The 13,997-nt window shown below is 41.1% G+C and overlaps 1 protein-coding gene across 1 annotated transcript in view; it reads left to right on the top strand.

The window, feature by feature from the left end:
• Window positions 1-13,997, top strand: part of NR3C2 (nuclear receptor subfamily 3 group C member 2) — a 337,320-nt gene that overhangs the window by 296,089 nt on the left and 27,234 nt on the right. The window contains 1 exon segment of the mRNA XM_047717601.1: window positions 5,417-5,574. Within this exon segment, the coding sequence (XP_047573557.1) occupies window positions 5,417-5,574 (158 nt within the window).

Here is a 13,997-nt window from a genome sequence, read left to right as displayed (position 1 = left end):
GAAGGTCTTTGGTGAACTACGTTACTTGGAGAGTAGGAGGCTTTGGGTGAACTAAGAGCATATTCCTTCATTTCCTCATCCATCCCACCACTAAATATTGACTGTCTGTTTTTTCTGTGTAGTAGGATTCTACAGGGTACAGTTTCTGCCCTCAGCAAGTTTTACTATAAGATAAATTCAAAGATACGTTTAGTATGTTGTGGAAAGGGATCATCCAATCAAGATAGAAGATAAAGAGGGTCACAGTGGCTCAAAAAGGAGGGAGCATATTTAGTTTTGAAGGTCAGAGAGGGATACATGGTAAAGGTGAATCTTGGCAAGCTTTGCAAGGCTATGAATTGGATATGAGGTCTGAGATGTCATTCCTGTCAGGGGATGATGTAAGCAAGTATGGAGATGTGGGAAAACATATCCAGGTGTTAGAACTTTGTTCAGGGTGAGGTGGTTTACCCATTAATTTTTAATTTTTTTTTCTTCTTTATTCATTTAATTTTTCAAGGTGTATAAGGTGATGTGGGGTTGGAGAGGAGTGAGGAATAAGGTTGGGATGGAGGTTGGACCAGGATATTCAGTGTCTGTTGAAGACACCTGACCTTCATTGTGTGGGCAGAGGAGTGCAGCACTGCAGGCTTTGTGCAGTGGGGATACATGACCCAGGCTAAATTCTGTGCCTTTATGAAAATGTACCTGGTAGTAGACTGGATTAAAGAGGAAAAAGGGGGGGGGGGAGGTAGAGAGGCAAAGACACAGAACTTAGCCAGATTGGAAGCACAGAGACTGCTGTGAGGCTATTGAAATAATAGCAGGAATGATAGTGGTAGGTGGCAGGATGGATAACAGCAAAGACATTCAAGGAACACAGCTGAACTGACAATGGACTAGAAGGGGAAACAAAATGGTATGGGTCAGAAGTGACACAGGTTTTGCTCACAGAGAAATGGCTAGGATGGCAGTTGATACCATGTTGGGAATCGGAAAAGATTTGGTGGGGGTTTTATAAAATGACTTCTATTTCAAATGGGTTAATTTTCAGATGTATCCTAATGGGTCAAAAGATGGGGAGAATCTGGGTCTAGCACTCAGAAGACAGGTTTGGGTATTGAGACATAAACATGAAATTGTCCTCATAGAAAATTATCATCCAAGCTAAAATGATGAGTGGGGTTGCCAAGGCACAGGAAGAAGAGAAACGGTCCAGTCGAGCCACGTGAAAGGAGGATGGCAGGGCTGAAGAGGCAGAGATGGGTGTATCAGTGAGGCAGAGAAACTAGAAGCCAAGAACTGGTTTCCAAAAGGAGCATGACTAACAGCAGAGCATCCACAGAGAAAGTTGAGAGCACAGAGCGAGGCCTACTAGAGTTGACCATTAGGACTCAGGCAGGGGCCTGATGGCCAGGGACTTGGCAGATTGATGGGAAGCTTTTTTAGGCTTCTGGAACCAGGTATGAAAGTAGAGAAGTTGATGACATAAAGTGCCAGAGAGAAGATAAAACAGGATTAGCTTTGGCAAGGGTGTTGAGCACTTCTTCCTGGGGCAATGGCACAGGGCACAGACATTTTCAAATTGAGGGAAAAGAATCTGAGAAAGTTCACATCAGATGAGAGGAAGACAAGAATGATGGCAGGAGGCAGCATGGAGAAGAAATCTCCAAGCCAAGTGCTGTGGCCACTGAGGAAACTGGGCCATGTTCTGGGTGCCAGGGATGCTAGGGCGAGAGGTGTGGACTTCATAGGAGGAGAGATTGTTGACTGACCACCTGGAAGCAGAGAAGAGAATCCAGCACATGTGCCGCCTTCCCGTTGTCTCATGAACCAGGGGCGTTGGTGGAAGGAGCAGTTTTCAGTAGAGTCATTTAGGAGAAGGTGGAGTCACTCTTCAAGGTAATGAGAATAGGAGGGGTCAAAAGAGATGTTTTTTTTTCCCCCAGAGAGGGACTGGGTCTAAGGAGGAGTTAGGCTGAATCAAGTAGTGACAAGAGCAGGAAGAGAAGATGCCATGGTGACTCTGGATAAGCATCTGCTTCCCTGCGTGTAGCAGCTCCCGGCTTTTGAAGGGTTTGCCATACATCTAATTTAATGCTTAAAAGAACCCAGTGAGTTGGTAACCCCTTTCTGAAGCTAACAAAAAGGAGGCACACATGTGTTTTTGTCCAGTACCCTCTGTGCATTAGAACTCAAAGCCTTGGCTTTGGACTTCACATCCAGTGTTGTTCCTACTCTCTCCAGAGCGGGGAGCCAGGGGCGGAAAGGCAGGTTGGTGGCATGTGACCGCAGCTGGAGGTGTGGAGTGGCACGTGACCATAGCAGGGGGCGTGGAGCGCTTAGCAGGCGGGACCTAGACTCCAGCGGAGGCCGCAGCCCCAGCCGAGAGGTGGGACCAGCACCTCACAGCTGTGTTTTGTTTGGCCCGCACAGGTATTTTAGGTTGCTCTTGGCTTTTTGTCTTGTTTTATTTTCATTGAATTCGATTGCCCCAGGCAGGGCATGTTCTCTCCCCTTTGCCGCAGGCCCTCCCATTCCTCACTGATTATACTCAGCCAATCTCCTGTAGGGTCCTGTGCGCAGCCCCTCATTGGCAGGGCCCAGGGTCCAGGGTTCGGAGAACTGGGCTCTTTTTCCCTGCTCTGCTCACCTTCCAGGTTTCTGACGACCCCGATTTAGCCTTTTTGGAATATAACTTTGGAAACAGAATCTTTAAATTCAGCGACAGTGATTCTGTTCTCATTTCCAAGCCATGTCATTAACCATTACTGACTTGAAAAATGTTGCAAGTATAGATCTAGATGTAGATAGATCAGATGGGTGATAGAATTTAAATGAAAAAATGTATGTGATACTACTCCGTCTTAATTGGTGTCTTATCCTTTAAGACCATTTAATCAGTCAGCCTATAATCAATCCTGATATCATTTTGAAGCTACCCAAATTAATTTATTAGTTTCCAAATAGCTCAGTACTTTGAATTCTGATTTTTGTAGAGGCAGGAAAAGCAAAATAAGAAGGCAGGAAAACGTAAGTAAAGAATTGTATGAGTCATAAAGCTACTGGCTTTAGGAAGTTTATTTTGCTAACCTGTGATAGAATGTGTTAGAATTTTTCTTCTTTAGGTTGTTAAGTTGCACACCTGATGTCCAGTGTATCAAGAAAGTTTTTAGCAATGACATTGAGAGAATCTTGTGTTCTTAATGCTTATGGAGGAAAACAGACGAACTTCTACCCCAGTTGTTTGGATGGTTTCCAGCAGCCCTGCTGCATTTAATAAGTAAATTCAGAAAATCTGGGCAAACCTCCAAAATTTGAGGTTTTGCTTAAGTTCTCTTTATTTGTGGGTTTGTTTCAACTTCTAAAAAATCTGGCTGGGAAATTGGTACAATATATTTGAGTTATAGCAACAATATATAAGTAATATTTGACACAAATCATTTGTAATCTTGAGAATTTCTAATACAGAACTATCCATAAGGAGGTCTTTGCTTAATCTTAGCAGATACACCAAATAGTAGTATAGTAGTGAAATTTATTCACTCCATTCTAATTTCAGGTAATTTGTTAATGTATGGGATGATCTCCATAAACATTTATGTTGAAAAGCAGAAGGTTTACTCCATATTTTATAGCTTAAAAAAATAATTGTTAACCTGTGTATGGGCACTATTTGCAAAGTATTTGCAAACTTGCCATTTCTTTCAGAAAGTTTTAAGTTAACACTAAAATTTTGGTAGAAAGTAGATCTATAGTTCTACTGTTAACATCCTGATTATTACCATCCTTCATATGTTTTATACTTTTAAAACAAGGCTTTATTTTTAAAGAAAACAAACTATTTGTTATATAATGGGTGGCATTTAACTTTTAATGTGAATGTCAAATATTTGAAACCACAGCTAATATTGTGGCAGCTTCAGGAAATGCATGCAATTGCTATTAGGGGTTTCTTTTTCCCCCACAAAAGTAGATTTAGGTAAACCACAAATCAAAAGCCTCAACAATTAAATTCAAGGAGACTATTAACATAAGATGTGAATGTAACTTGTAAGATAATTTTTGTACAGGACAACAGGGTTTAATTTGGAAACAGCAGTATTCCCAGCTTCCAGGGCTCTCATAATAGTCAAAAATGTACTTAGCTATTCTAAAGGGCTGATGACCTGAGTAAATTATTATTTATCCCAGTTATGACAAATTAGCAAATATGCTGTATAATTAAGAAATGAAAGTAAAAGCAGTTTCAAACTCAGAACATTAATTTCACAAGATGAATTTTCTTTAGGTCTCCATCTCCTAAAAATAAAGTTAAGTGATTTTATTTTTCAAAGTTAAAGCATACACATAACTATTTATTTGCTATGGTGGAAAAAAAGCAAACATGTAGGTAGATTTTCAGAGGGAATACTTTAGTACACTCTGCCTTGCACCTCCTTCTAGAACATTCTCAGCACAGGAGCACCTTTCCTCCATAAGGGCTTTCACATGTATCCTGGGACAAAGCATCTCCTTTGAGCAGGACGCAGAGACATTTGATATGCTTCCAAGCCCTGAATCCCAAAATATTGTTTCTAAATGAGATTTTTTAATTTAAAATTAAAAGCCAGCCACTACATAAAAGAAATCATGATCCTTAATGTTTTACTTGTTCAAAGAAAAAAGAGAACATGGTTTACCCTCTGAAAGTTATAGATTTTGCCTTACATGCAGAGCCACTGTGGTGTTACTCTTTTGCACACACAAACCAGTGCACAGACCCACAGCCTGGTTGCCTGGGAGACCACACGACAGGGCCCCATGCCTGTCCTCCCCCACCCTATAGACGGCCAGTCTCCCCAAATGTCTTTGATATTTGAATTTGAATTTAAAGATGTTGCTTTCTAATTCTAGCCCCAGCTTAGATTGTCTGTGACTCTTCCAGTTGTCCTGGAAAATCAAAGTATATTTTCCTACCTCTGAAGTATTGGCAAGTTAGGATCCATAAAACACTTAGATGACAGGCCACAAGGCAACGTAGCATTGTGGTTAAGAGGCAGGCTTTGGAAATAGACCTAGGTTTCTACCCCTTCTCTGCCCTTAATTTATTGTGTCCTTGGGCAGAATTAAACCTCCAGTCTTCAGTTTTGTCATCTACAAAATGAGAGTAATGATTATGTCATAAAACTGAGGTCAAGCTCACATTAATATATGCAAGATGTATATTAACATACACCCCATAAATAGCAGTTATTATTCTTTGTATATAGAGGTGAACATGAATTTATCAGTAGATAACTGCCATATTTGTTCATAAATGCAATTAGTTGCGATTCAGTATCAACCTGAAAGTGTGAGCCTAAAAACCTCAAAATATTCTAGGTTATTTAACTGCTACAATATGAATGCCGTTTTCCATCCTGGGGATTTACATGTTTGTATTCCCTAAACACAGTTCCAAAGGATGGCCTCAAAAGCCAGGCCGCATTTGAAGAAATGAGGACAAATTACATCAAAGAACTGAGGAAGATGGTAACTAAGTGTCCCAACAATTCTGGGCAGAGCTGGCAAAGGTTCTACCAACTGACCAAGCTTCTGGACTCCATGCATGACGTAAGTAGAGCCTCTTGGTACTGTTAAATGAGAGATTAACCATCACAACCTGTTGACCCTACAATACTAGAGAGGTGAGGAAGCGTTCTCAGGGCTTTGGGAAGAATAGGGATAAATGATTCAGTGGGAAGCAGTAAGTGCTGAGAACTGATTAAGAAGGAAATTTTCTTCAGATCACGTTTGAAACAAACCCAGGTAAAGTAAAGGGTGTGGCTGTCTTCCATTCTGAGCAAAATGAGAGTGGTGTGGACCATCATCATGACAAGACCTCTGTGTTCTGGGCCAGGGAAGGCCCTCAGATTTGCTACAGGTATCAGATCAAGTTTCACTTTTCTGCTTACAATTTAGGAAATGTTTGGTTAATAAAAATGTTTGCTTTAACATTGCATAAATAGTGTCCATCTTGACAACTGTTAATCTAATAACCCAATCTTTCCAAAACATTATTAGTGGTCCAGGGCCAACTTGAATCATCTCAGTCTTTGCCAAATTTTGAATCCTATATTCATTCTTCACAGGAGTCACCTTTCTTGTCTTATGTAAATAGAGAAAGTAAATTCTGAGCTTGTTTCTAAAGGAATCAATTATAGATGTAGCCGAGGTGTTAGCAGTTTCTACAAATATCGATTTGGATAACTTGCTTTGTTATGTCATTTGAAATATGCTTCTTGTTTCACTTTGCGAGCAGTTTTCTGTAGCTCTAGCTCAAAGAAAAAATTGTTCGCAGTCATGCTGATTTCATTTTTTTATGTTTGTGAGGCTTTCGTACTTTCTTTTGAAAAATTTATTGCCCAAGTTCAGCGCATATGATTTGTATAAGAAATCCTCTTTCAGATATTTCTCTGTTGTTCAGAAAAGTGTTGCAAGTCTCCATGGCTAGCTAGTATTATATTAGTATTTGTATTTGAATCATGAGTCATCCTTTAAAATTTTGTTTATGCCAGTGGAATGTGTGGTTTGATAGATAAGGAATGTGACTTGCCAGTGTTTTACACTGAACTGTTTTTGCTTTCTCCCAACTTTCCGTATGGTATTAAGTCAAATTCTCACAAAGTGAATTCAGTGATCATCTGGCTAATTATCAGTGGCCTAAAGAGCATGGTTTAGTGGAAAATCATAGGACTAAGAGATGATGGCAAATGCATCTTTAGAGTGATCACAACTCTGCCTTCCACAACTCACACAGAGAACAAACGAAACTAGAGCCTGGAGCACAGGTCACCTATATGACAATAGGCAACAGATTTGCTTTCTCCTGTGAGCTTTATGGAAAGCCCTTTATGGTGGACTCAGAATGGGTTCTTGGGTTCTTTCTTGATGAATTCTCTTATTTGTTCAAATGTACAGACAGGCTCAAGTGCAAAATCAGAATTAGTATGTGATTGTCATCACTGCAACATACGATAATAGATGATAAACTTTAAGGCAGTTCGCATGTAATGAAACTGACAACGGAAGTTAAAACTGGTTTTTCCACAACCTCTCAGAATCTTTGTGCTGTAAACAGAGTTGCACTAAAGAAACACTCAGAGTCCACACCTGTGGTCCGTGTGTCAGATCGTCCTCACCCCGCTGGTTTTTAGAGCCATGCTCGGCACAAGATTGGAACTCAATGAATCCTTGACCCAAAGGGCTAGATCATAAATGATGATATTCTGCAAAATTCCCCAAGGTAAATCAGTGTCTTCCTAGTATTTTTTTTTGTCAAGGCATAATTGATAACACAATAAACTGAACATTATTACAGCATACATTTGGGAAGTTTTTCACACACTGGAGAAACTATCATCACCATCAAGATAATAGACATATTTATGGCCCCCAAAATTTCCTTGCCCCCTCTTTTTTTAACCTTTCCTTCTACCTCCTGCTCCCCAGTTGCTTTCTGGCAATACAGATTTGTTTTTTCATTGTTGTTGTTGTTTTCAGAAATGGTTTGGTTTTTTTTATTATATTAGTTATCATACAGTACTTCATTAGTTTTTTATGTAGATTTGTTAATATATTCAAAGTATCTCATATACATGGAATCATGTGGTATGTAGGTTTTTTGGTCTAGCTTTCTTCACTTAGCATAATTATCTTGAGATTCGTCACAAACTCATCAATGCATGGCTCACTAGCATGTATCACATTGTATCACATTCATCAATGCGTGTATCACTAGTTCACCTCTGCCCTTTGCTGAGTAGCATCTCACCATATGGATATCCCACAGTTTGATAATCCAGTGACCTGTTGTTGGACATTTGGGTGATTTCCAGGTTAGGGACTAATACAGATAAGCTGCCCTAAAATTTGTATATAAGTCTTCGTATGGACATTGCTTTCTTTTCCTTGGGTGAATAGCTAGCTAGCAGTGGAAAGCCTGGGTCACATGGTAGTGGTATTTTCCTTCTTTATAAGACTGCCAAACTCTTTTCCAAAGTGGTTGTCCAGTTGTACCTTCTGTTAAGAAGTGTGTGTGCACTCAGAGTGATTCACATCCTTGCTAGCAGTTGGCATGGCTAGTCTTTCTAGTTTTAACCATTCTAATAGCCATGTACTAGTATCTCACTGTGGTTTTTATTTACATCTCCCTAATGATCAAGGATCTTTTTGTGTGCTTATTTGCCATCCTTATGTCATCATCTATAAAGTATCTATTCAACTCTTTCACTCATTCTGAAAATTTGGATCATCTGCTTGTTGAATTTTAAAAGTTCTTTAGATATTCTAGATATAGATCCTCTATCAGATTTATGACTTGCAAATATTTCCTCCCAGTCTGTGGCTTATCTTCATTTTCTTAACAATGTCTTTTGAAGAGCAGTAGTTTCCAATTTTTTATAAAGCCCAATTGATTGTTTCTTTTATGAATCCTGTTTTTAGTGTTTTAACCAAGAAATCCTTGCCCAAGCCAATGTCACAAAGCTTTTTTCCTATTTTCTTCTAGAGATCACTATCCTTCACTGACTGATATGGAGTAACTTGAAAACCTTTTTTTTTTTTAATATTTTGATTTTTGAGAGCATTTTTGGTTTTTCCTTGTGGAAGGGTAAATCCAATCCACCTTACTCCACCATGGCTGGAAGGAGAACATTCTTTGGGGAATCACCGTAGTCATTTTAATTCTGAAACCCTTGTTTTAAATTATCAAAAATGTTTGCACTTAGAAGTAGCCTAACAGAAGCATCTTGAATGCTCTATTTATATTCCTATTCCAGACAGAACATTGAAAAATGCATTGTAAGTCTAGAGGGACCTTTCTAACATTCACGCTTACTCAGACTTGAGACTGCCTACAGCTTTTTCATTAGAGTAAATTAGTGAATCAACATTTGTGGAATTTTCTTCCAGGGAACAAAGAGCTAACAATGACTGGCTATGTACTCGAGCCTAGTTTTGGTCACCTTGTGGAAAAAGAGCATTTGTGCCTAAGGTTCACACGAATATGAACCCTATGAATCAAATCAAAGCTCTGCTTCAATAGCATGCATAGAATGCCACCCCTCAGGACACATGTCTAAAGATCTCTGTTCGTGTGGATTTCTCCCACATGGTGCACACATGTTGTTGGCAGAACAGTGCCAAGGTGTGTGAACAGAACATTCTCTGAAAAAATAGGTTGGCCAGTTAAGTATTTGAATCGGTCAGCAGCTTTAATGAATCATAATCCCCCTGAACATCAATCTTTCCCCAAAGAATGTTTCAAAGAAAGCAGCTGTGGTCAGGCTGCTATGAATAGATGTATTTTAATATTGTAAATGTTTCGGTGTTACATGCAAGGCGTATAGATTTCTTATTCTTCTAAAGAAAATTGATAATTAATGGTCGCTTTCTAGCTGTTGCTAAGACAGGCAACTAATTTTCCACTTGTAAGAAGCACATTTCATTTTTTTAAGATTTTATTTATTTATTTATTTGAGATAGAACAGGAGTGAGCAAGAATGACAGTGAGCAGGAGCAGGAGGAGGGACAGAGAGAGAGGGAAAAGCAGGCCCCCCACAGAGCAGGGAGCCCAACACGGAGCTCCATCTCAGGACCCTGGGATCATAACCTCAGCCAAAGGCAGATGTTCAACCGACTGAGCCACCCAGGCACCCCAAGAAGCACATTTCTAAGGAAGTTATTGGTAAATTCTGTTCATAGAGATCAAGAACTGTGCTGTGATCATTGTGTAGAACTGTTAGTAAATGTTAAGTAATGATATTAATAGTATTTTTTAGAAGCAAAAATTGCCCTTTTTGTATTAATTAGTTTCAAGATCATACTATTATAATCATCTTTATTTCAGTATACACACTAGCAAAAATGTGCCTCATGCATAGCCCTATTGACAAGGCTACAAAGGATACAAAATAAATGCATGACACCAACCCAACCCTCAAATAGCTCATATTCTAGACAGGTGGTTGGAGAAGCAGTGCACAACAGAAGGGAATCGGGTGCCAAAACTGGCCGCCAGAGCAGTAGAACCTAATAGAGTACACGGGTCTCCTTCTTTCTTGAGCCAGTGAGCACCCCCCCACACCCCACCGTGTTCTAGGACCAATGGAATGGAATGTGAATGTAAGTGTGCAAGTGTGAATGGAATGTCCTTCAGAATCCCACTTGTCTAATGCAAGAAGATGTTCATCTCACGAAGCAGATGCTTTAATGTCTGAAAGTACAAGGCAGTCAGTGTACGAAGGAGAACAAACCCAAAGTCTGGCCTCCAGGGGCTTGCAGTCGGCCCAGGGGCCCCAGACAGCGCTGTACAGGCAGTGTGCTTGGGACTTCTGAGGAGGTGAGCATGCCATGAGTTGTGGGTCCACTGATGTTTATTCTGAGTTGATAGAAAGCTTGATTGAAAAGGCATAGGAGCCAGCTGTGCCAGGTAGGGGTCCTGGAAGGCTTCCAGAAGGGATTCAGAGACTCTTTAATAGAAGAAGAGACAAGACGGATGCAGAGAGAGTGACTTTACAGGGTCATACGTAGCTGGTGGCTGCTGAACCCTCCTGACTCACTGTCTCGTGCTCCTGACACCACTATCACCATGAGGGAGAGCTTCAGGCTAATAGCAGCTGTTCAGTTTAAGGCAGGTCTGCATCTCTGCAGATCAGAAAGCTAGCATCTAGGAACATTAAAAACAGCTGCGTTGCTCTCCAGCTTTCCAAGACTCATTTGGATCTTCGCTGGCATCTTCTGGAATGTGTTGTTTTTTGTGAGGCATGGGGTTACATCTTGAAGGCAGTGAACCTGGCATTGTATTAAAATGTCATGCATGTTTAGCAGTTCCCAAAACAAAATGTTAGGTCGGCCTCGGCGAACGCGAAGCCAGCTTGGTGGTGGAGGCTTTTGTCTCTGCGTCTGATCATCAAGCCCAGGTAAGAACCTATCCCTTGCCTGGGCAGGCAGTGGTGTGTCCCTTAGATGCTGTTCTCTGTGTGACAAAAGGAAATACTGTGAGGGTCATGTTGCTGAAGAATTTCTTTCTGCGGTTTGAGAGGGAATGCTTGACAACTGAAGTGGCTCTTCTCTCAGAGCGAAGGTCTCCCTTCCATGGGTGGGGGCGGGGGGGAGGGGGGAGGAGCAGAACATCTGGCGGTACAGTAAATGCTCCACGTGCACACTGGGGAGATTTCATTCTGTACGTGAAGAGGGCGTTAAGTTTCAGTGACACGATCACCAACCAAAGAGAGATTGCTGCAAGCGGTCGAGACTATTAGCAAATTATTTTGAGATTCTCATTGCTCATTTAATTAGTGGGTGCTTTTGCATCCGGGCTGTGGTAGTGGTAATTTTCATCGTGATTACACTATAGGTGGTTTTGAGATCGACGCAAACCTATTTTCAGCCTTTCTCACCCCACACTGAAGAATGCAAGCCACAAGTTTGGCTCAGTCCACCATTTGGGCAGCCCGCTTTCTTTCACATTAGATTCTGGTTTATGTCTTCACAGTCAGCTTCTCCTCAGGAAACGTTCTGAGACCAAAATAGGAACCCACCGCAGTAATGTTACCCCAGGGGATGGCCTGTGGTGCTCCACCACCATCTCTCCCAGTAAACTTGGGCAATTCACTTAAATTTTCCACCCCTAGTCTCTTCAACTATAAAATGGGAATGATGTCCAACTTATAGGGAACTTTCAAGAGTGAATGAAATAACACAGGTCCTGAGTGGACATCTGCCACAGAGTGGGCAACAAACACCCCTCCACAGCCCCCTTTCCCCAGACTGTGTTAGAGTTTCCCCAAAACCATGTCCCGCACCCCCAAAAACTTCCCTCAGGCAGTTTTCATCTGCTTTTATTTTTTTTCTTTTTTTTTTTTTTCATCTGCTTTTAAATACAAAGACACCCAAACCCTTTAGATATAGCATTGTCCTTCAAGGAAATGACAGGCTACAGTTGGCAGGATAGGCAGTAAGGACCACTCCACAGAGCAGGGCAGGAAGCACATATGTTGTCTGGTAGTGAGTCACTAGAATTCAGTCAGTCTGCAAGCATTTCCACGGTCCTTCAGGTCCCAGGGCAACACCATGTCAGCTGGACATTTACCAGGGGAGATCGATATTGTTACAAACATGTTGGGGTGAGCTTGAGCCACCTTCTAATTTGCTGGAAGGATTAAGGGTGTTCGATGATGGAATGACGGCAGATTGCTGTGAGGTGACCATCAGGAGGATTGAGGCTGGCGAACTATAAACCCTTGCCTCAGATATTACCAGAACACCTCAAGCAATGAATAAAGGCTGGCCATGCTGTTTCAGCACAAGGAGAGAAATTTCCCTCTCTTCCCGTTGCTCAGGTGACAAGGAAATGGCATTATTTGATTATTTGTAATACAGTACTGGCGGTAGCACACCTGTATATGTGTGTGTGTGTTCATGTGTAAGATAGATCAAGTTCAAAGCCACATTCTGTTTCACTGAGCAAAACAACTATTTAAAATAGTTGTTAGCAGCATTATACTGCCTTCTGATGTGACAAGACCATGACTAAGAAAGAGTCTAAGTAAAGGAAAAGATGTTTATTCTAGAGTCAGCTAAGTAAGCAAAGCCTTATCTTCTAAGACACCAGTGGAGGGGAGGACACAAATTATGCAAAGACCCTCTCCTTTTGAAAAAGAAATCATCATAGATGAAGATTTCAAATTAAATGAATAATTGCCATGGTGGATCTTATTCTTTGTCTCTTTGTTAATACCAGCGGAACAGTTATTAATGGTTTACAGCATCTGTTTTTGCATTTCAGTATAATACCTAAAGACTGGCATTTGCCTTTACAGATTCCCAGTTTCAATGGTATAGCATAGTTCAGAATGCATTGCCCCGGGTGAGTTGTGCCAATGAGTGCTTATTTTCATTTAGACCATTATTATGTTTATATAGTTGAAAAAAAATGCATCAGATTTAAAAAAAAAAGAATGGGGAAAATGGAAAAAAAATAGAATATTTTAGTATTTTGATATTGTGGATAAATAGGGAGTTCATGACTTTGGGTGTAGCTTGAAAAGGTGTAGGATTGGCCATGAAGCCCAAAAGAATATGAAGGATGGCCTTACCTATTGTTCATTCTTTGTTCCCATGTGAATTAAGGGCAGCATCAGTCAGTGGTCAGGATTGTGACTCTCAAAGCTCCCCTAGGGTTTGTAATCAGTTCATATTGTGAGAGGCAGCAGAATAGCTGAATTACTCTCTTCCTAAACCTGTTGGGAAGAGGATCTGAAAAGCCAGGATAATATGTAAGAATATATCTTTCAGTGACTCCTTGTTTTAGACTCTGTGGAATGACACATCCGTGTGTCAGTTATACTTCCTGTTGACCGTCTCCAATGGGGTGTGCAGAGGAAGTGCTGCCAAGGGGCTCTGCTTCTGGGACCTGAGCTCCTGACAGAGTAGGCCCATGTATAGCAGCCTCCACCAGACCAGGTACTGTGCTGGTGCTGAGGATACAACAGCAGCAAAGGAGCCTGGGTCCTTGACTTCAGAGTGCAGTCTGATGGGAAATATAGACAAACTGGGAACTAAAACCCAGTGTGACAGGTGCTCAGGATGGGCTATAAAGCCCTTAGGTGGCATATCTGGAAGAGGAAGAGTCAGGGTAGAGATGGCCCCTGGCCTGAGGTGAGGGTAGTGACTGCTAAGCTGAGCCCCAAAGGCAAATTAGGAGTTTGCCAGACAGATGGAGGGAAGCTGTTTCAAGCCAAAGGAGTTAATATCCCAAGGGAGAAAGCGTGGTGATTTTGAGGAATGGAGAATTTCATTGCATCCAGGGGTGTTGGGAATGAACTGAGAGAAATGAGAATGGAGACGATGAAGGTATCTGAACCACCACAAGGGAGCTGTTGAGGGATTTTGAGCACATCTGTGGAAAATCTAGACCTGCTCCGTGTAGTACAGTAACCATTAGCCACATGTGGCTATTTACATGGAAGTTAATTAAAATTAAGTGAAATTTT

Source organism: Lutra lutra, chromosome 2, assembly GCF_902655055.1.
Source record: "Lutra lutra chromosome 2, mLutLut1.2, whole genome shotgun sequence".
NCBI lineage: Eukaryota > Metazoa > Chordata > Mammalia > Carnivora > Mustelidae > Lutra > Lutra lutra.
This window is presented reverse-complemented; position numbering and strand designations above follow the sequence as displayed.